Source organism: Prosopis cineraria, unplaced genomic scaffold (assembly GCF_029017545.1).
Source record: "Prosopis cineraria cultivar Desert tree isolate PC_DT_omini unplaced genomic scaffold, ASM2901754v1 PC12, whole genome shotgun sequence".
NCBI classification, from domain to species: domain Eukaryota; kingdom Viridiplantae; phylum Streptophyta; class Magnoliopsida; order Fabales; family Fabaceae; genus Prosopis; species Prosopis cineraria.
This window is the reverse complement of record NW_026555343.1, coordinates 2,977,395-2,998,138: the sequence shown is the minus strand read 5'-3', so window position 1 is coordinate 2,998,138 and position 20,744 is coordinate 2,977,395. Positions and strand designations below refer to the sequence as shown.

The following is a 20,744-nucleotide window of genomic DNA, read 5'->3' as shown; positions in this document are numbered from 1 at the left end:
AAGTCTAATTAAAAGGCTTGAATTTGGCTTGAGTCTAGTTAGTAAATAGGCTAGGCTGAGTTTGAAATAAGCCAAGGTGTAAGCCCTTGATAGGGGCCTAGCCTATTCTCACCTCTATTCACAACATGCAGATAGCTTCTTTTCCCAATTCTAAATATAATCTCAACATTTTTAATAAGGATTCAAACAATTAAATAAATCATATTTTTTTAAATGATAATTGAGGATCCATAAAATCATTAATTATAATTAGGCTTGAATTAAAATATCAATAATGGTCATGATTTTTACTTGGAATTAAAAATATGTGAGTTTACAAAATCAACCTCACTAATAAAAAAATGACACTACTAAAATTATTATGATGAATTGGGACTATTGTTAATTTTAGTTGAAAAAATTAGAATCCACACTTGGAAATAAATTGCTTCCTAGTATGAAACTAAAATTCACTATTGTTAAACTTTTGAAAGGCACTTAGGAATGTACGATAGTCATTTAAAAATTTTCCAAAAGTGAGGCAAACCACTTAAAAAATCAAGAAAAAATAATATTAAAATTATTATTATGGGTTGGTATTATTGTTATTGTCAATTGAAAAAATCAAGATCCCAAATATTATGGGTGGGACCACTGGAATTATGATTAGAGGTTAGGATTATTATTAATCTCATTTCTAAGTATAGATCTTAGTTTTTTTAATTGAGATCAACAATAGCTCCAACTCATAATAGTATAATTTGGGTATATGAGGATAATTTTATAAACTCATGTTTTTTATTTTAAGTAAGAATCATAGACAAGATTTTTAATTGTAATTAATAGTCTTGTACGATTCGTAATTGCATTTTTCTTTTTTTTTTCTTTTTATTGTTCACACACATTTTTTTATTTGAGCAATCCTGTTTGAAGTATAATCAGGACATTAAATTTGGGCAAGAGAGTCAACAAAAACTGTAACATAACCAGTTGTATAATGTATATTAAGCAAGCAAAGCGTGAAGGAAACTATCTCGAAGTCTTGCTAATTAAATAAATTGTAATTGTAATTTTAACAAGAGAGTCAACAGAAACTGTAACATAACCAATTGCATGCTAAGCAAGCAGAGCGTGAAGGAAACTATCGAGAAGTCTTATCAATTTTGTAAATGAAATTCTCAAATAATACTTTGACAAATTTTCCCTTGTGGAAATTTATAGATGCTTTTTGGGGTATAGGGATCTATAATATTTGATTATTTACATGTGGAAAGCAACAAATACTTTCTTCTTCTTCAAGGAAAGAGAGAAGGTAAATTCAAGTAAGAAATGATTTAAAGAGTTAGATCTATAAATTTGTGTTTAACGTATAATAAACATATACAAGGACTAAACATGTCTTTTTTTTTTGATAATTTGTATTTTCTCTCTTAATTTAAAAATATAATATTTCACGTATTCCTGACTAGAAAAATAAAAAATCATGAATCTGCTTCCTGGTCTGCTATTCTTGAAACTGCTGAATACGTGCCAACTGCAGAACACACCGCCCCCACAATGATAATAGACATGCAACTTGCCACCTATAAAAAGAAGCCCACAAACTTCATTTCCTTCAAACTTTTAATTTTAAAACATACGAAATATAACTTCTAGTCTTGGTTGTGTGTTTTTAATTATTGATTCAGTTTTTAAATTTTAATTTGAAATAATTTTGTCCTTATACTTTGTTAATTTGAAATAACTCAATTTTTATATTTTTTTGATTTTGTACAACTTAATTTCTATAATTTTTTAATCTAGTTAAATTATAAGGTATTAAACTATACTAAGTTAAATTTTAACAAATAAATAGTTAAGAGAAAGTTTAACACTTTGAGAATGAAGCTGCTTAATATAATAATGTGAACAAAGAAGATGGTTGACTTCCTACCTCTACTTTTGACAATCGGCCATGGTGTAGCTTGAGATAACATGCGCATGGGTAAATAAGTGCCTGTCACAACACACACATATTTCCTAATTGCTTCTTTCATAACTCGCACATTTTTAAAGATGAACATTTGTGTGTATGTACTAATTAAATATATAAATTTTCTGTAGTAAAATGCACATCTTACATATATAAATGTGGTAGGGAGCAGAGAAGTATATACTTACAATTAGCATTGCCATTGAAGAGCCCATAAATGCCATAATAGAACCTGAAGTGTAGAAGATACTTCCTAATCAATGAAATTATGAGACTTGGCCTTGAAAATGGGTTATATAGCTTATAAGTTTATCATTTAAAGATCTTAAGTTCAGTTAATTTTAGCCACAGATACAATTAATATCAAACCTATATGTGTTATAAAGTAATGATAAAAGGAATCAACTACTTAAGTGGTAGCATCAACAAAAGAACTTTATGTTGAGATTGATGCATGCAGAATTAGAAATTTGAATTTAGATTTGAATTTGAGCTAAATCCATCATTTGAATCCATACCAATTGATAATAATTCTTTTGTAATTTCAAATATTTTTTTTCCTATTTTCATTTCATATCTTCCTTTTTTATTGTCTTCGAATTTGAAAATTTTTATACAAACTAAAATCTTAATCCAAATCCACCCAATATTCCAAACTCCACTTTAGTAAATTCTAATCAAGTTAATGATGACTACATACTATATGCAACATGTCATGCTGATCTGAGATGAAGGTGGCTAAAATACCTACCGAAGAAAGGAATAGAGAGGGCCAAAACCAAGTTTGTGAAAACTAAAACTGTTCTGATAAAAACGGACATGGAATAACATCTTAGCTGAGCTGAAGGCAAGAGTTCCTCTATGCTCAGTGCCACAGGCATTAAAGTGATGGCATATTTGGTCAAAGGATTCACAACCTGTAACATAACATATATAACATATTAATCCTTGTAAAAAATTATCCTTTTAATATATATATGTATATGTATATGAATACAAGGGGAAATTACACTTTTTCACTGTAACCTTTGCCTCCAACTGTATTATCTACCCAATTTCTAGAAAGATATTTAGTGGTCCCCTGACTTGTTAATACTATGCAATATAATTCTCGTCTTAATTAGACGATGTTATGTCTTAGTCCAATGCAACGTAAAGACATTCAATGTATTGACTAGTATCGGCCTAAGATTACAATGGAGAGAAATTAATCCAAATTGAAATAGAGAATGAACTAAGTAAAGGAAAATTCATCATTTCTCTGATTGAGGAAAGAGGCTATGTGTCCAGCTCAATCAAAAGAAAATATAGTGTTCAATCTAGTATTTTTTGGCTGATGAAAATCTTGTGTAGGAAAAATTCAAGAAGGGTCAAGTTAGAAGGAAATTAATAGTATTTGAAACATAATGCTCATGTTGTGTTCTGACTAAAAACTATATAAGTTGTTGATAACTATCAGATTTAACAGTAAGTTATAGTGATAGCAATAAAGAAGCTAATATACAAGGGAATCATTGCAATTAGAGGCAAATGTCAAGGTGGGTAATTGCTATTTCATTTAAAAGTTGGGATTTGATTATCTTACTGTTGTCCAGGCTGCAATATTGGAAGCATACAATTCTTTGGGCATGTTTAAAGTAAATTGAGATTTGATAGAGTCACCAAACGTTAAATAGCCCAATGCCGCAACTCCTATGTATATAACCAAGCAAAAGCCAAAGCTGCAAAAACCAGAGATACATATCAGCAGCTAACAACCTCATATAAATAATTAATTCTAGTACCGATTAATTCTATGCCATACCTGGCTGCTAAAACAACTGAAAACTTTGATGGTTCCCTCATGGAAGAATATATATTTGGAAAAACTGAGTGGCCTGCAAAGCAAAAACTATAGAGACCAATTGAGACTGATACATTCTCAAGGTTTATGGCTTTTCCACCTGGATGAAATCCAACTTTGTCTATCACTCCAGCCCATAGCAAGCATGTAGTCACCAATATCGATGCACATATTCCTCCAACTGAATAATGCTAATACATCATTAGTGAGGGCTGTTAATTAATAAACTTTAATTTTAAGGAAGAACTAGTTAAAGAAAACTGCACAAGGCTAAGAAAACCTGAAAGAAACGAAAGCAGTTTAAGGTTTCGTAAGCAAATTGTCGGCAGAACACAGAGAGCTGATGCGATGGTGAAAACTTGATTAGTGCTTAAATTAATCCCAGCCACTTTCAAGCGGGTGTTGGGAAAAAGTGATGAGAGGTTATCACTCATTAGGATTATAAACTCAACGCAAGCAGCCTGCAAACCAAAGCTGAGAAATCAATATAATGGAGCAAAACAATATAGCAGATGACTTATAATATATATAGGGGAATGAATTCTTCCATATACTTACATATAGTTCCATGTACAAGATTAGCTGCACATGTAAAAGAAAGATAGTTGTCAGTTTCCTTGCAAACAACATATTACTGGACAAATTAAACTGACAAACAGATGTTGGAGAGCAATATGTAAACCTATAAGCAATCAGTCATGCTCTTCTTTGTCATGTTTTTCTTGCATTTATATAATATCTACTGACACAGTTTTTGAGTGAAAGACAGATTTACATAAATTTCCATAGGTGTTAATCTTCAAGTTTTAAAGCAAATACATTGTATCTGGCCACAAGAATTTTGTTTCAAACATCCAATCATGTAATGTTGACCATGATCTAAAAATTTGTCATGGGGCCAGTAATTAAACTCAAGAAAAATTTTATTCTTGTCTCATTACTCACCGCAATCCCCAGGCGACCAGCTACTCCAAACGCAGCCTGCCCTATGTCAGGATAAGTATGGAGTCCGGGAGAATTTTCTAAACATCTCTTCAACAAGATACCAGTATAGCAGCATATGATGGCAAACATGAAAAGTATTATCAGACTCAACCATCCACCTTCTTTTACTGCATAAGGCGTTGTAATAAGTCCTATTCCACACAGTACATTGGCTCCTTCACACAGAACATAAAAAAAGTTGTTTATAAGTTGTACGTCAGAGATAACAAACCAGAACATTAACGTGCACCAGAACAGCACGCTTTTTTCTGCACAATACATATGATAGTTTACCATTGAGGATTGACTGTGCTAATGATGATTGTTCTAGAGGTGGTGGCAATTCACAACTAGAATATTTAGAGAAGTGAGATAGTCGAGACATTATCCTGGAGCTATTGAAGGTAGGATCCTCTTGTATCAGTGAGATCGTTTCAGGAATGAAGGCTGTGTTTAAATCAGAATCATCATTTCGATGCCTCTTGGTTGGTGCAGTAATAGGAGAGACTGATCGACTTAATAAACTCATTTGCCTTATCAAACTCATTGAAGGTGGTGTTACACCGGTTAACATGTCCATAGATTGCCTGCAAAAATATTCAACAAATCAGGGTTTGGTCACGGCGACAACAAGTCTTTATATCATTTACAGGATTTCATACTAGACGTGCAACAAATGAAACTACCGATAGGTTTGAGGCCACGAGGGACTACCGACGTCGTCCATGTCATTGGAAAAATTGGGTTGGGAAATTTCTGAATCGGTCTCCGAACTCAAATGTTCAAAAACCCTATCTGCTAGGTTTTCTTCATCATCAGTCTGGAACTCAACCTCACGATCAGGACCCAGATCATCGTCGTCTATCTTGATCCTCATACTAAAATGGACGTCAGCTTCTTCTTTACAGAAACGTGAGAGAGAAAAAGAAAAGGAGAAGAAAGGAAAAGAAAAGAAAGATCATGTCTCTTGAATTAACCAAGGATAAAAATATATATATTGTGGATATATATTAACTTTGGCATGAGTAAATACTGTTATTTAGTGTTCAAGAGGGTTGCTAGAATCCGAGTTAATCGGAACTAAGTGAACATCCGTTAGTAGTAAGTCATTTTTATTTTATAATATTGTCTCCAATATTTTTAACCAAAAGACTTACCATTAATAGAAAAATATTACAATTACAATAGAGAAATGGGGCATTCAAATTTAATGTTGGCATCAAACTCAAGCACATGAATGCAAGATTGGCTCACCAATATAATAAATTGAGTAAGCTAAAATAGGATGTTTAATGTTAAATCTATCTTGTAATCCGAGAAAATTGTTTAGTTAGCAAGTATTGTTATGTTTTTAACTGAATTATACTCTCAACAAGTTAGTTGATTATATTTAAACTAATATCCTCTTTTCATATTTATTTTTATTTTATATAAGAAGTTTTATTTAAAGGTAAATGGTTGAGTGTTTTATTTATTAAGGTTTTTCAAAAAACTTATTAATTATACATTAAAAATTACTAAAATATCATACATTTTTAACATCCAACATCAGAAAAATGCTTTATATTTTTTGATGGAGTATCTTTGCTTTATCGGAATAAAATTTGCTCAAACACGCTTTCAATTCCTTTAAAATTTTAAAAAGTATATGAATTGAAGATTTTGCGGATATTTTATAATTTTAATTTGATCCCTCTACTTAATTTGCAGGTTTAAATCCTCTAAAGTTGGAATCTATGAATTTTAATGAAGTTTTCCTTCTAAAGAAAGAATATTTTATATTTTATAAAAAGTAATAAAATGATGAAAAAAATAAAAAAAAGATAAACTCTATTGAACTTCATAGATACCAATTTTAGAGGATTTAAATGCCTAATTTAATAATGATTTAAATGGTAACTTGAACCTAAACTATATGCTTTTGAAACCTAAATGCATATTTAGTACATTTTAAATCTTCAATAATTAAAACCGGCACAATTTTGCTGGTAATTTCAAGTAGACTATGTTGATTGCGGGCACATGAATTTAATTTTCTCTCTCTCCCTGTCTCGGGCTCTCTCCATCTCTCTCTCCTCTCTTGCTTTGCCATGCTGAAGAAGAAGACAACGCTCTATGACCTGTACAAATGACCAACCCCCATGTCTTGATCTTGGCTTTGTTCTGCGTCTAGTCCCCAGCACGCGATTCTGGATACAACAAGCTTTGAGGACAACACAGTCAATATATTAATTAATTTCTTTTTTCTTATCAACTACACATGTTGAGGCTTGAGCTAAGCTAACCGTGAGTCATCAGTTCCTTGTCATGTGTTAAGGTTGATGCTCAAAAAGAGGTGCAGTGAACAAAGACACGGAACCAGGCGAGGTCCGAAAGAACATGAAGCGAATGAAAGAGAGCAAACCAATTTGACTTGGAGAGAGACTGAACATGCAAAGTTGCAGCGGCACCACCCATGTAGTAATATCGCCCATGACTTCGTACTGTACCTTCATCTTTCGTCCCCTTCCCCTGTTGCTCTCTCCGCCACACCTTCACCGTTCGGTCCGCGTTGATCGATTCCAAGCACATGGAACCGGACAGCTTCTAAACCTTTATGGTTCGGTCCCACGAAGCCGAATACAGAACCGTACTTGTCCATGCTCAAGCACAGCCACGGTAGTGAAAGGAGGAAGATCTTGTGGATCAGAAGAGGAGGTGGTGGGAGGTTGGTGATAGTAGGAAATTGCACCGCCGAGTTTTGGCTGCTCGGGGGAGGCCTGCATCTGGCGCTGGCGGCTACGGGATCTGGAAGCAGTCGAAGACGTTGGCGTCCCGACTGAACCGAACTTCTTGAGGAGCTTTCTGATGCGGATGGTTTCATCATCAAGGGGTTAAACACGCGAGGAGAGAGCTGTTGCAGCGTTACTACGACAGAAATAAGAACTAATAGCATACATTTCAGAGTAATAAAAAAGCAAAACATGACTAATATTAATTCTAAAGATATTTGGTGGCATTTTTTTTATTAAATGCCATTGTTTTAAATTATTTTTTTATTTTTAATTTAAGTAAATAGTATTACGTGGCGTTTATTAAATGAAATACCAGAGTTTTGAATTCAGAAACATTATTGATAGTAATTTAATAATAAAATGCCATTTATCTATTTTGTTTAACTTACCTATATTATTTTATTAGATCATATAATAATTTAAACATAATTATTTACTTTATTAATAAAAAATATATATTTATAATTAATTAATTAATATTAGAGAGGTGATGTTTCTAGGATATAGAAACGCCACCTTTCTTCTTTTTAATATATACATTTAATAAATTAAGAGAGTTGACATTTTCAATAACCAAAAATGCCACCTCTCTTTTTATTATTAAAAAATTTATATTTATAAATAATTTTTTAATTATCTTAAAAGAATTTATTAGATAATATGAAAGATTAATTATTTAAAATAATTTATTTAAATAAATAATAATTGTTAACAATACATGTGGTTTCACCTCTTTATTTTAAGACAAATTTTATTTTCTTTAATAAGTTATTGATTTAGTTATTTGTTTATTTATAATGAATAAATAAAATATATTTAATAAGAATTAATTGCGATATTATACGAGTAATAATTTAAATATAATTTAAGTACTAATATTTTGAAATTAATTAGTTTCATATTATTTCATAATTAACATAATATAATGTACTTATTCATTAATCATTATTGGATGTATAGTTATTTATATATTGTAATAAATTAAATTAAATTAAATATATATCCTTAATAATTATTGGAAGAGAGTTGGCATTTTTATAATTTAAAAAGGCCAGCTCTCATATATTTATATTATCTTTATAATAAATTTTATTTTATAACAAAATATAATTATTTAAACATTTTAAATTATAAAATTTCATAATAATATTTATTTTTAAATAAATATATGAGGAGAGGTGGTGTTTGAAGGTTTTAGAAATGTCATCTCTCTTGTATTGTTATTATTGTTATTATATTTTTTAATATAATAAAATATTTATTTATATATTTTATTTGAAGAAATTATATAGTAATATATTTTTTAACAAGTATTGGAAGAGATAGGGTTGTGCAAAAGTCTTCCAGTCCTGTCTGGTCCAATCCAATCCAAGATGGTCTCAGTCTTGTTTGGTTTGTATAGTCACTGGTCCTTCAGGACCAAAAGCACTAAAAAATTAGACTATTTCTTTGGGTTGGACTGGACAAGAGATCAGGCACTCAGACCACTTGGTTCAGTCTAGTCCTATTAATTTCTTTTATTATAATTATAATTAATTTATTTTTGACAAATGTTTGAAGTGTAATTGATGCTAAGGAGATGATTGTATGAAAATTTGTTAAGTTTGTTTCTAAATTATTGTTGTAATATAGTATTGTTGAATTTTGTTGAGTATTGTTTTTGTTAAAGTTATAAATTTAAATAATTGAGATTATAACAGAAATATTTTTTCTTATTGTTAGAAATTATTATAGATTTATTATTATTATAAGTATGTTTACTATCTTAATTGAGTTTATTATGTTAGAATAGATTATTGCCTCTCATAGAATAAAAAGAGAAAAAAAAGCTAAGTGAGTACTGGACTGACAGGACCAATCTTCCAGTCCTATGGATCAAGTCTGATCTTATTAATCTTCGAGTTATCACTAGATAAGATTGAACTTCGGGTTAAGGTGAAATCTAGTGCCATCCTGTCTTTGTGCAGCCTTAGGAAGAGAGGTGGTGTTTTCAAGAGTTAGAAACGCCATCTCTCTTATATTTTTATTATTTATGTTATTTTATAAAATATTTACTTTTGTAAAATATATAATTTATATAATATAAATATGAATTTATGTTATTTAATTATATATTTTATTAATAATTTTTTTTAATTAAATACATTCGGAGAGGTGGTGTTTCTGTATATTAAAAATGCCACACCTCTTATATTTTATTATTTTTATTTATATATATATATATTTTAATATAACAAATATTTATTTATACATTTTATTTGATGACATTATTTAGTAACATATTTTTTAATAAATACTAGAAGAGAGGTGGCATTTCCAAAAATTAGAAACGCCACCTCTCTTATATTTTAATATTTTTGTTATTTTGTAAAATATTTACTTTTATAATATAAATAATTTATATAATATAAATATATATTTATGTTATTTATTATATATTTTATTAATAAATTTTTTTATTACATAGCTTCAGAGAGGTGGTGCCACCTCTCTTATATTTTATTATTTTTATTATATATATATATAATAAAATATTTATTTATATGTTTTATTTGATAAAATTATTTAATGATATATTATATATTTTTTAATAAATACTTTAAGAGAGGTGGTATTTTTAGCAATTAGAAACACCACCTCTCTTATATTTTTAATATCTATATTATTTTATAAAATATTTACTTTTATAACATATATAATTTATATAATATAAACATATAGTATTTAATTATATATTTTGTTAACAATTTTTTTATTAAATATCTTCAGAGAGGTAGTTTTTCTTTATATTGAAAATGCCATATCTCTTAAAAAATTATTATTTATTTTATTTGATAACTTATTTCATTTTATAACATAAATAATTTATAATAATATAATTAATTTTTATATTTTAATAAAAGTTTGTGATTTATATATATTTAATAATTTTTAAATACTAAATATGTATTATATATTAAATATATATAATATATAAATGGCTGTCTATTACTAGGATGGATATAACATATGTATCATATCCTAACTTAATTAATTAGTTGCATTGGATATCAATGGCTGTCTATTATTTGATTTGATGGATGTAAATGAATATAAATAGGTAGAGGGTATGTACCGAAAGTGGATATTTTCTAATCGATTGTCAAAAGAATATAAGGATAGGGTGGAAGAGTTTATTACTTTTGCAGTTCAGAATGCGAAACATCTAAATAAAATTGTGTGTCCTTGCTTAGCTTGTTGCTATGGAAAGAGAATTACTCAAACTAAATTGTTAGATCATTTAATATGTCACAAAATTGGTCAAAGTTATACACGTTGGACAACGCATGGGGAGAAAACTGATCTATCCAGTGAATGGGTGTATACCAGTAGGTCTTTTGAGAGAAAAGATGCATGCGATGATGTTGATAGTAATGGGTATGAGACTGATCATCTTGATAAAATGCTAAATACAATAAAAGATGATTTTTGTGATTGTCTTCAAATGTTTGAAAGGTTGATAGGTGATTCAGAGAAACCACTATACCTTGATTGTACTAAATACATCAGGTTATCAGCAGTTTTAATATTGTATAATTTGAAAGCTGCTTGTGGATGGACTGATAAGAGTTTCACTCTATTGCTTGATGCTATGAAAGATATGTTTCTGGTTGGTAATGAACTTCCCACCAAGACATATGAGGCTAAACAAATGCTTTGCTTAATTAGCTTGGGCTATGAGAAAATACATGTATGTCCTAATGAGTGCATCTTGTTTTGTAATGAGTATGCTTAATTAGAGAAGTGCCCTAAATGTGAAACATCACGATATAAAAAGAAATCAAGTATTGCGAAGGTACTATGGTATTTTTCTATTATAACAAGATTTAGGCACATGTATGGAAATGTAGAAATTGCCAACTTGTTGACATAGCATGAGAATGAAAGGATTAAAGATGAAAAGCTTAGGCACCCTGCAAATTTTCCTCAGTAGAAAAAAATTGACTTTGAGTACCTTGATTTTGGAGATGAAGAAAGGAATCTTCGGCTTGCATTGTCTATTGATGGAATCAACTTGCACAATGTTCAAAGTAGTACCGATAGCATATGGCCAATAATATTAATTATTTACAGCCTACTTCTATAGTTATGCATGAAACACAAGTTTATGATGTTGTCTATGTTAATTTCTGGGCTTAAACAACTGAGAAATGATATAGATGTATGTTTGGCTTCTTTAATAGAGGATTTGAAACTAATGTGGGACATTGATGTGGAGGTTTATGATGGGTATAGAGAAAAAAGTTTCAATTTGAAAGTTATATTATTTGGCACAATCAATGATTTTCCTGCTTGTGACAATCTCTTAAGATATAGCATCATAGGACATGGTGTATGTCCTATATGTGAAGAGGACACTCATTCGATATGATTAGATCATTGTAAGAAAAATGTTTATATGAGACACCATGGATTCTTACCTTCGACACATCGCTGGAGGAAATAGAGAAAAGCTTTTAGTGGTTACTCTGAAGAAAGGAAATTGCCTAGGTCCTTAACAGACATGAATGTTTTTCAAAAGGTGAAAGACCTTGACAATCATTTTGACAAACCTTTTGCAAAAAACGTTGCAACAAGTGGTTGGAAAAAATCAATTTTTTTTATCTGTCATATTGAAAGCCCTTACATGTAAGACATTTTCTAGATATAATGCATATTGAAAAAAATGTTTGTGATAGTGTGGTTGAGATGTTGCTCCAGTTGCCAAGAAAAAGTAAGGACAATGTGAAGTCAAGGTTGGATTTGGTCTCTATGGGAATAAGAGAAGAGTTGGCCATATTGGAGAAAGGAAATCATACTTATCTACCACCAGTAGCTTACACTCTATCTGGGCATGAGAAACAATCTTTTCTTAAGTTTCTTCATAGTGTCAAAATGCCTGAGGGGTACTCTTCAAATGTGAAAAACCTTGTATTAATGAAAGATTTGAAGTTACAAGGTCTTAAATCTCATGATTGTCATGTGCTCATATAAAATTTCTTACCTATTGGTATTCGATCAATTTTTTTCAAGAAAGTGTGATACACCATCACAAATCTATACTTGTTTTTCAAGATGATTTGTAATAAAGTGGTTGACCCTGTAAATTTTTTAGCCCTATAAAGGCAAGTTGTTTTGACCTTATGTGATCTTGAAATGTATTTCCCACCTTCATTCTTTAACATCATGGTTCATTTAATTGTCCACTTAGTTAAAGAAGTTTAAATGTGTGGCCCAGCTTATTTACGATGGATGTACCCAATTGAGTATTATATGAAGATTTTAAAAGGCTATGTGAAAAATAGATATCGACCTGATGCTTATATTGCCGAATGGTACATAGTTGAAGAAGTAGCCGAATTGTGTGCAGATTATTTATCCAACATTAATACTATAAAGATTCCAAAGTCTTATCATGATAGACGGAGATTAGGGAAAAGAATAATTAGAAATAAAGTTATTAGCATTTTAGCAGCTGAATGTGAATAGGCTAACTATGGTCTGCACAACACTGAAGAGGTTAAGCCATTTGTGGAAGAATATAAAGATTTTGTACAAAAGAACACAATTGATGCTTTGTAAAGTGATTTAAAAGTCACATCCTAGAGGAATTGAGGAAGAATCCAAGTAATGTTTTTGAATAATTGAGATGGCTGGCTAAAGGACTAAGTTTACAAGTTTTATCTTACATAAGGTTATGTAATCAATAGTTATACTTTCTATACCAAAGAACAAGATGATCAAAGCACAATGCAGAATAGTAAAGTAACGCTTATTGCTGGTGGTTTAAATGTATTCGATTCAAAAAATATTAACCTTGTTTATGCAGAAATGTCATACTTTGGTGTCATTGAATGTATATGGGAGTTAGATTACTCTATGTTCATGATTCTTATCTTTGGATATAGGTGGGTTAACAATTGTAGTGGCTCCAGATTGATGATTTTAGATTTATTTAAATAGATCCATCTAAAGTTGGATATAGAAATGACCCTTTTATTTTAGCTGAACAAGCTAAATAAGTGTTTTTTGTTCCTAATCCTGTAAAAAAGAATTGGTCTATTATACTTTTATCAAACAAAAAACATAAAGATGATGTTCAAACTTAAGGTAATGAAGATATGAATATTGACGATGATCCTTTTAACAAAACAATACATGATGATTTAATTGAGAAGGAGCACTTGTACATGAGAGATGATCATAGAGATAAGATATGGGTCGACTTATCAAGTCTAAATCAAACAATGAAAAAACAAAAAAGCAATTTGATTTCTCATGTTACTTGATCTAATTTTTTCATATTTCATATTATGCAAGTGTTAATATATTGATCTCGACTTGCAGGAAAATGAGTTCCCATAGCCATGATGAGCCTCACACTAGTTCAAATGATGATGATCCTCAAGTAGCAAAGGAAAAAATGTTTTGAGATGTTCATCATGGTAAAACTGTAATGGCCAAGTTGATTAGAAATAAAAGTATGGTTGGTTGGAATATCAAGGTTCAGCCAACTAAGCTAAGTGGAGAAAAATTAGTCAGTTATATTAGGGTCGTGGCTCAAGACCATATGCCTATTATATTTACTGATTGGATAAAAGTACCAAATGAATACAAGAGATTCATATGGGAATAAGTTGAGGTAAAAAAGTCATTAATATCTTATTTGTTGAACTACTTTTTCTTGTACTTATATTGATCCAGATTATTTTCTTTCTTATAGTCTTGTTTTGATCTCAACGAGTCTAATAAAACATATGTCCTTAAAAAAGCTGGAGTTCTTCTTAGAAAATTTCGTGCAGATCTTTACAAGTGGTATTTAATAGATAATAATCATAATATCATTGAACACCTACCGGAGCTTTATGATGGGATTATATCTCAAGAAGAATGGAATCAATTTGTTCTAGACCGCACAGCTGAAGAATTTAAGATAAATAATGAAAGATTTTGCCAATTAAATATAGTTACTCATATAAAATTAATATGAATTCAATTTGCATTTGAATATGTGAAAAGCAAGCAATATCATCAACTAGTTGAAAGCCAAAAATATCGCTTCAGAAAGGGAAGAAAAGGATATGTGTTCATTGAACAAGATAAAGTATGTCTTATATTCAATAATTATTACATATGTTTGAGTGATTTATAAATTTAATTAATTGTTTTAATATGTAGATTAAAAAAGACAATTTAAATTGTGAATAACTTGTGCGGCATGAAGTGTGGGTAGAAGCATGATTAAATTCAAAAGGTGAAATTGAAGACTTGTGTATGTATTAGTATTTAGTTCGTGTTTAAAATTTTATTTACATGATTTCATTTTATATATAATCTATTATGGTCCTTATATGACAGCAAACTTTGTCACAAGAAATGCCAGAAGCAGTACAACAATTTGGCTATAAGGACATCCTCAATAAAGCTTTAAATGTTCCAAAAGTCCCTGGTCATGTCAAAGGGGTCGGTTTTGGTGTTACCTAAACCACTTATTTTGGTAGTCAAAGACGCTCAAATAAGAGTGTCATTGCTGAGTTGAAAGAGGAAATGAATGTATATCAACAATAATTGTTGGAATGGAATATGTACAAGCAACATTATGAAGAACAATATCATCAGTTATAAGAACAAAATAAAAAATTATTTAAGCAAATGAATGCTATGTTTTAGTAGGGTTTTATGAGGGTTCCAATAGTTAAAAGCCTTAGTTTGAGAGATAATTGCACTTTCATGTCAAACCATTCTACTCTCCCTCTGGTAATACTCTTTCTAGATAACTTTTAAAGTTATTATCATTTTTAAAATATAAGTTGCTAAATATTTTATTTATTTTTAGGGGAAATCAAAATACAAATTGTACACAGAAATTCCGTTAAAAACTGCAATTGTCGTGGATATTGTTTACAATTTCATTGATGATACTTTACATACTATTCTGATACACCTTAGTACATTGCTAGTTTCTGTGGACATTTGCACTAATGATGATGCTAAGTTACCAATACCTATTAACGAGGATATTGTATTGGTCAAATATGCTTAGAGCACTTTTATTGCATGGCCTTTATATCTCATTGAGTCATTAACAAAGTAATTTTATTTCACACTTCCTTAAAATATTCTAGATGCAATTATAATTATGACTTAATTTTTTTATTTTTACAGACCCAGTCAAAATCAAAAAACAAAAAATTCATAGAAGTGCATGGTAATATTTTTAAGGAATCTAATATCATGCATAAATAAAAAAGTGTATCTCATGAAGCTTTAAAAATGTAAAGAGTTAATAATTGTCGTGAAGTTCTTCGGTCTCTTTTGCCAAAGGTTACTGTTAATGGCCAAACACTTGAAATAAAATTTAAAAAGAAATCTATTGTAAAGACAACTGGAAATATCTTGATAGAAATACTATTGTGAAAATACTTAATCGAGAATGGGTGAGTGCTTCTGCTATCAACACTTGGATAAGGTACTTGTTTCATAACATCTTTTCATATTGATTATTTTATTTCTTGTTGTAATTGATTTTAATCCATTTTTTTTGTTATTAATCAAGCTATTTGTACATTTCTTTTTTGAAAGACACAGAGAAAGAGAAATATATTTTCATTTATTAGTCCTCATGATATTAGTCATGGGTTAACGTTGAGTGCATCTAAATAAGTAAATCTTTTAAAAGAAATATTCACAAAAAAGGCTAAAGTTAGAAAAAATATGTTATTCTTAATACCTTAAAATACAGGGTAAGTATTTTATTAGTTATTTTTTTTAATCAATTGTTGTGTTAGATACTTCAATTTTATTAAAACATAATCAAAGTTTAAATTCTTTTAAAAAACATTGAATGTTGATTGTTCTAAATTCTGTGATTGTTCCTTTGCCATTAATTTATTATCTCGATCCTCTATTTGGAAGCTTGCCGATAGATCGTCCTAATATGTTGAGGTTATTCAATAAGTAAGTATTTATATTTATAAGAATCATTTTACATATTCATATATATTTACATCAATTATCATCGATTAACTTTTTTCTATTTTGGTAGGGCATTAAACAGCTTTCGTGTTCACAAAAAGCTCCCTTTTTTTTAGAAATAAAGATTTTTCAAAGAATTATCAATGGACGAAGATTATGGTATATTTAATTTATACATGAAAGATTTTATTGAATTGTGAAAAATAAATTTATTTACTTCATAAATTTATATTACTTTTTGGTAATATTTTTAGTGCCCTTTTTTAATAACTCAAAAATTTTAAGTTAAACTAAATATATAAGTATGTATTTAATGTAATCATATTAGTTTTGGGAGTATTGTGACAAAAAATGAAGTTAGTGTAGTGGAAGATAGTACATATTATAAGTTTTAGGTCCTACATTTGAGCTTAGAGAAGGCAAGAAAATTTCATTTTTCTTGCATTTTGCTTATGAAATTATAGAACTACCCTCATCATATTTGATAAAAACTAATAATATTCCCCTCCCCTTGGATTATTCCAGATCACACGCGAGAGAGAGAGAGTCGGTGGAGAGTGTGAGAGGGACCTAAGGTCTAGAAATTTTGCCTTCTCCATCTTCAACAGTCGCCGACGTTGGTGACTATAGAGATTTCGTCTGCTATTGCCAGTTGGTTGAGTCGTGAGTATGTAGCTTCCTCCTTCCCTGTCATGACGTCGTCTTGTGTGCATGTGGGCTTGGAATTCTAACTTGCTCGCTCCTCTGTTCTGGGTGCTGTAAAAGAGTGTGTCGAACTTTCTCCTCCTTCCTCCTCTTTGTGCAGTGTAGTGGGCCACTTCTTTTGTTCCTTCTCTACTTATGCGATCGCTGGTGCTATCGAGTATCTGATCTGTTGCTGTTGATTCAGTTTATATGCTGTCGTTGCTGTTGCTGGTGCTATCGAGAATCTAGTCCGTTACTGTTGATTCAGTTCCTATGCTGTCGTGCAAGTAACGTTCAACTTCCCTCTCCCCTGTTCAGCCGTCTGTTTCAACTTCTTTATCCTTGCTCTGTTCGTGCGATGTGAGTCATCTAAACGGGTGCTGCGATGAGAAACCAAGTCATTAGAACTGCTACTGGTGTTGTTGCGGGCTTGGTTTGTTGTTGTTGATTCGATATCTCTTATTTCTTGCACGCCGTGTTCGATTCTCCCTCTCCCCTATCTAGCCATCCATTTCGTTTCCTTCCTCTTTGCTTTCTATTGTGGTAATCCAAGGTGAGGAAGCTTCACATGGTATCTTCTCTTGTTTTGTGTACGTATGAACTGAAGATTAGAGTTGCAAAATTTGTCTCCTCTATTGCTGTCCATGACTACATATAGGGATGTATGAGAAGAAGAATTTTAATTTAAGTGGGTAATTTGTGGTGGTAGAAGGAAGGATATGATGTTGTGGATCAGAGTTTTAAATTGAAAATAAATGGATTATTCAAATCGGAAGGTTTATGGAAGCTAAAATCTAGGAGTAAAGATTAATTTTAGCTTGAAAAATTATGCCCATAAAGTGTTCAATAAAATGCCTAGTAGGAGATATATGTTAGTAGAGAAGCTATTAAATTATGAATGATAATACTTGAGTCAGCTTTTAAAGCATGAATATTAATTTTAAAATTTTAGATGATGGGGTTGATTTAGAATTGTGTTAAAAATTTCATTTATTTATATCCTGACAAGGTGTGAGGAAGAATGAGACCCTGACCAGAATTAAATGAAGAATACTTTTGAGAATTTGAAGCTCAGACGAGTAAGTGAATAGCATTCCATTTAATTTATTTTTATAAGTCTTTTACTGAAATATTTAATTTTTATGAATTACATTAATTTTGAAAATTATGAAATGTTAATGAAGGATAAATAAATTATGATATGTGCATTCATTTATTCTTAAATAAATAAATATATATATATATATATATTTTCACAATTAATGAAAGTGTTCTTGTATGGTTATTAAGCTTCGAAATTTATTAGCTACCCAATTAATATAAGTTTGGTATTAGCCACAAAGTATGATTTTGACAAATTTTGAGATTTGAAATAATTCATGCGAGTTTGGAACGATAATTATTTTTTTCGCTTGTTTGAAGCATGATTTTAAGAGAACTCTAAACAGAACATTGCTGCTAACAGCATTGCCATTAGCCCGTAGCGTTGTAGTTAAATACTAGCTAGTTTGTCTTGTGAGTTTTGTTCTCACATTTGATATTTGTGCGCTTTGTACCCACATTTGATTCTGTGGCCTGAATTGCATTTGGTTAGTATTATCCTTGTGGACTGTGTGTCCACATTTGTTTTTATAGCTTCAATTGTGTTTAGTTACTTACCCCCGTGGACTGTGTGTCTGCGTTTGTTTTTATGACATAAGTCACATTTGGTTATTTGCCCTCATGAACTATGTGTCCACATTTGTTATTCGTTCTGTTGAGTTTTCAAAATTCTAAATGTTGATTAATACATGTTTTCAAAATTTACATGATTTTGGCTAGCAGTTATATCACTCTGATTTATGTGTGAATAAATGATTTTCTTTAAGCATAATAAAATAAATTGCTTTTAATTTACTCTCATTTTACAATTATGGTTACGACATACAGACTTGTAAATTTATTTTGTTGAATTATTTTTAATTAGTTTACACCATTATTAGAGTTTGTTAATTTAAATTTTAAAATTTTACTTTAGGAATTGTATTTACTGAAAAACTTATTTTGACCTCAGATTTGTTAGCTGACGTTGATCTCACCATCGACCTCTGAAGGGCAATATAACTACATTGGATGGAAATTTTGGTTGGTACTGTTATTTTTTATGTAAATATATAAGTTGTATGTATTTTTATTTAAAAGAAAAATTTGTGCTCCACATAGATTGTTGTTAGGATCTTATTTTGATTTATATATATATATATATATAATGTTGCTGGCTGAAAGGAGTTAAGCTCCTGATTGATATTATATTTTGTGAAAAGTTTTGTTGTAAAATTTTCGAAAGATCCTATTTACGGGGGAGGTTTTGTTAAAATTTCTACAGAAACATTAAAGTCTTGGGTGACAATTAATTAAAAGTGTTAGAATTTTTATATGATTTGATTATTTCTTTTTTAAAAAGTAGAATAAATTTTTATTTTTAAGGCTTACGGGAATGCATAATGTAATTTGCACCCGTGCCGGTGACCTTCTATTTTCGGGGTGTGACACCCTTCCAACCAAATAATAATGATTATGGGTACTACATTATAAAATTTATGAAGGATGTGATCACCCATGATCAAACTTTTATCCCAGTTGAGGTATGAAAAGTTATCTAATTTTATTTAATTTTATTCAGGTTATAACAATTTTTAATTATATATATATATATGACTTCTTGTTTTAATATATTTTGTAGTACTTTAAGGATACAAAATGCTTAGAATATAGTGATGAGCAAATTTATAATCTAATTGAGGAGTGGTCATCATTTGTTTTGAATTTAAGATACTAAAACTTTGGTACTTTGTTAAATACTTTTATAAGACTTGAGGCTTTTAGATATCTTGGCCTAGTTAGTTAGAAAACTTTATTAATATAGTTGTAAACTACTTTGTCGTACTACGAATACATGTTGTGTAATTTTTTATTGTATAATTGGATTGTTTGCAAATTGTTGGACTGATTGTATATTGTTGGATCTATTGTTCTGATAAAAAATTTTGGTATATGATATTTTATAAAATTTATTTTAAAAAAACACATTAGGTGGCATTTTTTTCTCAAAGAAACGCCACCTATCTTAATTTTTACTAAAATCTATAGAGGTTGCATTTTTTCATGGAAGAAACGCCACCTCTTTGAAATAATATGGGTGGCATTTCTCTGTTCCAAAATTGCCACCTATGTTATTTAAATTTTAAAAAATATGAAATGACAGAGGTGACGTTTACAAATTATAGAAATGCCACTTCTGTATGATTTTTAATTTTTTAAAAATTGTTTCACAGAGGTGGCATTTGTTCTTATTGAAAACACCATCTTTATGCAGAACACAGGTGGCATTTTAATATGGAATAAACGCCACCTCTCTTGGGGTTTTTTAAAAAATAAGTTGAGAGAGGTGGTGTTTGTAGAAGAAAACGCCCTCACTTTGTCATAAGTCTTATAACATTTTAATAATTAATGAAACATTACCTGATACTTATTA

At 29.9% G+C, this 20,744-nt stretch overlaps 1 protein-coding gene across 1 annotated transcript; it reads right to left on the bottom strand.

The window, feature by feature from the left end:
* Positions 1 to 1,439: 1,439 nt before the first annotated feature.
* On the bottom strand, positions 1,440 to 5,655 carry LOC129288284 (amino acid transporter AVT1D-like). Its single transcript, XM_054924788.1, has 10 exons — positions 5,465 to 5,655; positions 5,073 to 5,365; positions 4,740 to 4,954; positions 4,075 to 4,255; positions 3,756 to 3,975; positions 3,537 to 3,672; positions 2,703 to 2,868; positions 2,140 to 2,183; positions 1,913 to 1,975; positions 1,440 to 1,562 (listed from the first exon to the last, which is right to left on the bottom strand). The coding sequence occupies exons 1-10, from the start codon at positions 5,653 to 5,655 to the stop codon at positions 1,461 to 1,463; spliced, it is 1,611 nt and encodes a 536-aa protein (XP_054780763.1). The 3' UTR covers positions 1,440 to 1,460.
* Positions 5,656 to 20,744: the final 15,089 nt, after the last annotated feature.

Coding starts and splice junctions, on each gene's coding strand:
- LOC129288284 (XM_054924788.1), bottom strand. CDS start 5,655: ATGAGGATCAAGATAGACGACGATGATCTGGGTCCTGATCGTGAGGTT. Junction 3,673..3,755: donor TCAGTTGTTTTAGCAGCCAG/GTATGGCATAGA, acceptor TGGTTTTTGCAG/CTTTGGCTTTTGCTTGGTTA. Junction 1,976..2,139: donor CTTCAATGGCAATGCTAATT/GTAAGTATATAC, acceptor GTGTTGTGACAG/GCACTTATTTACCCATGCGC.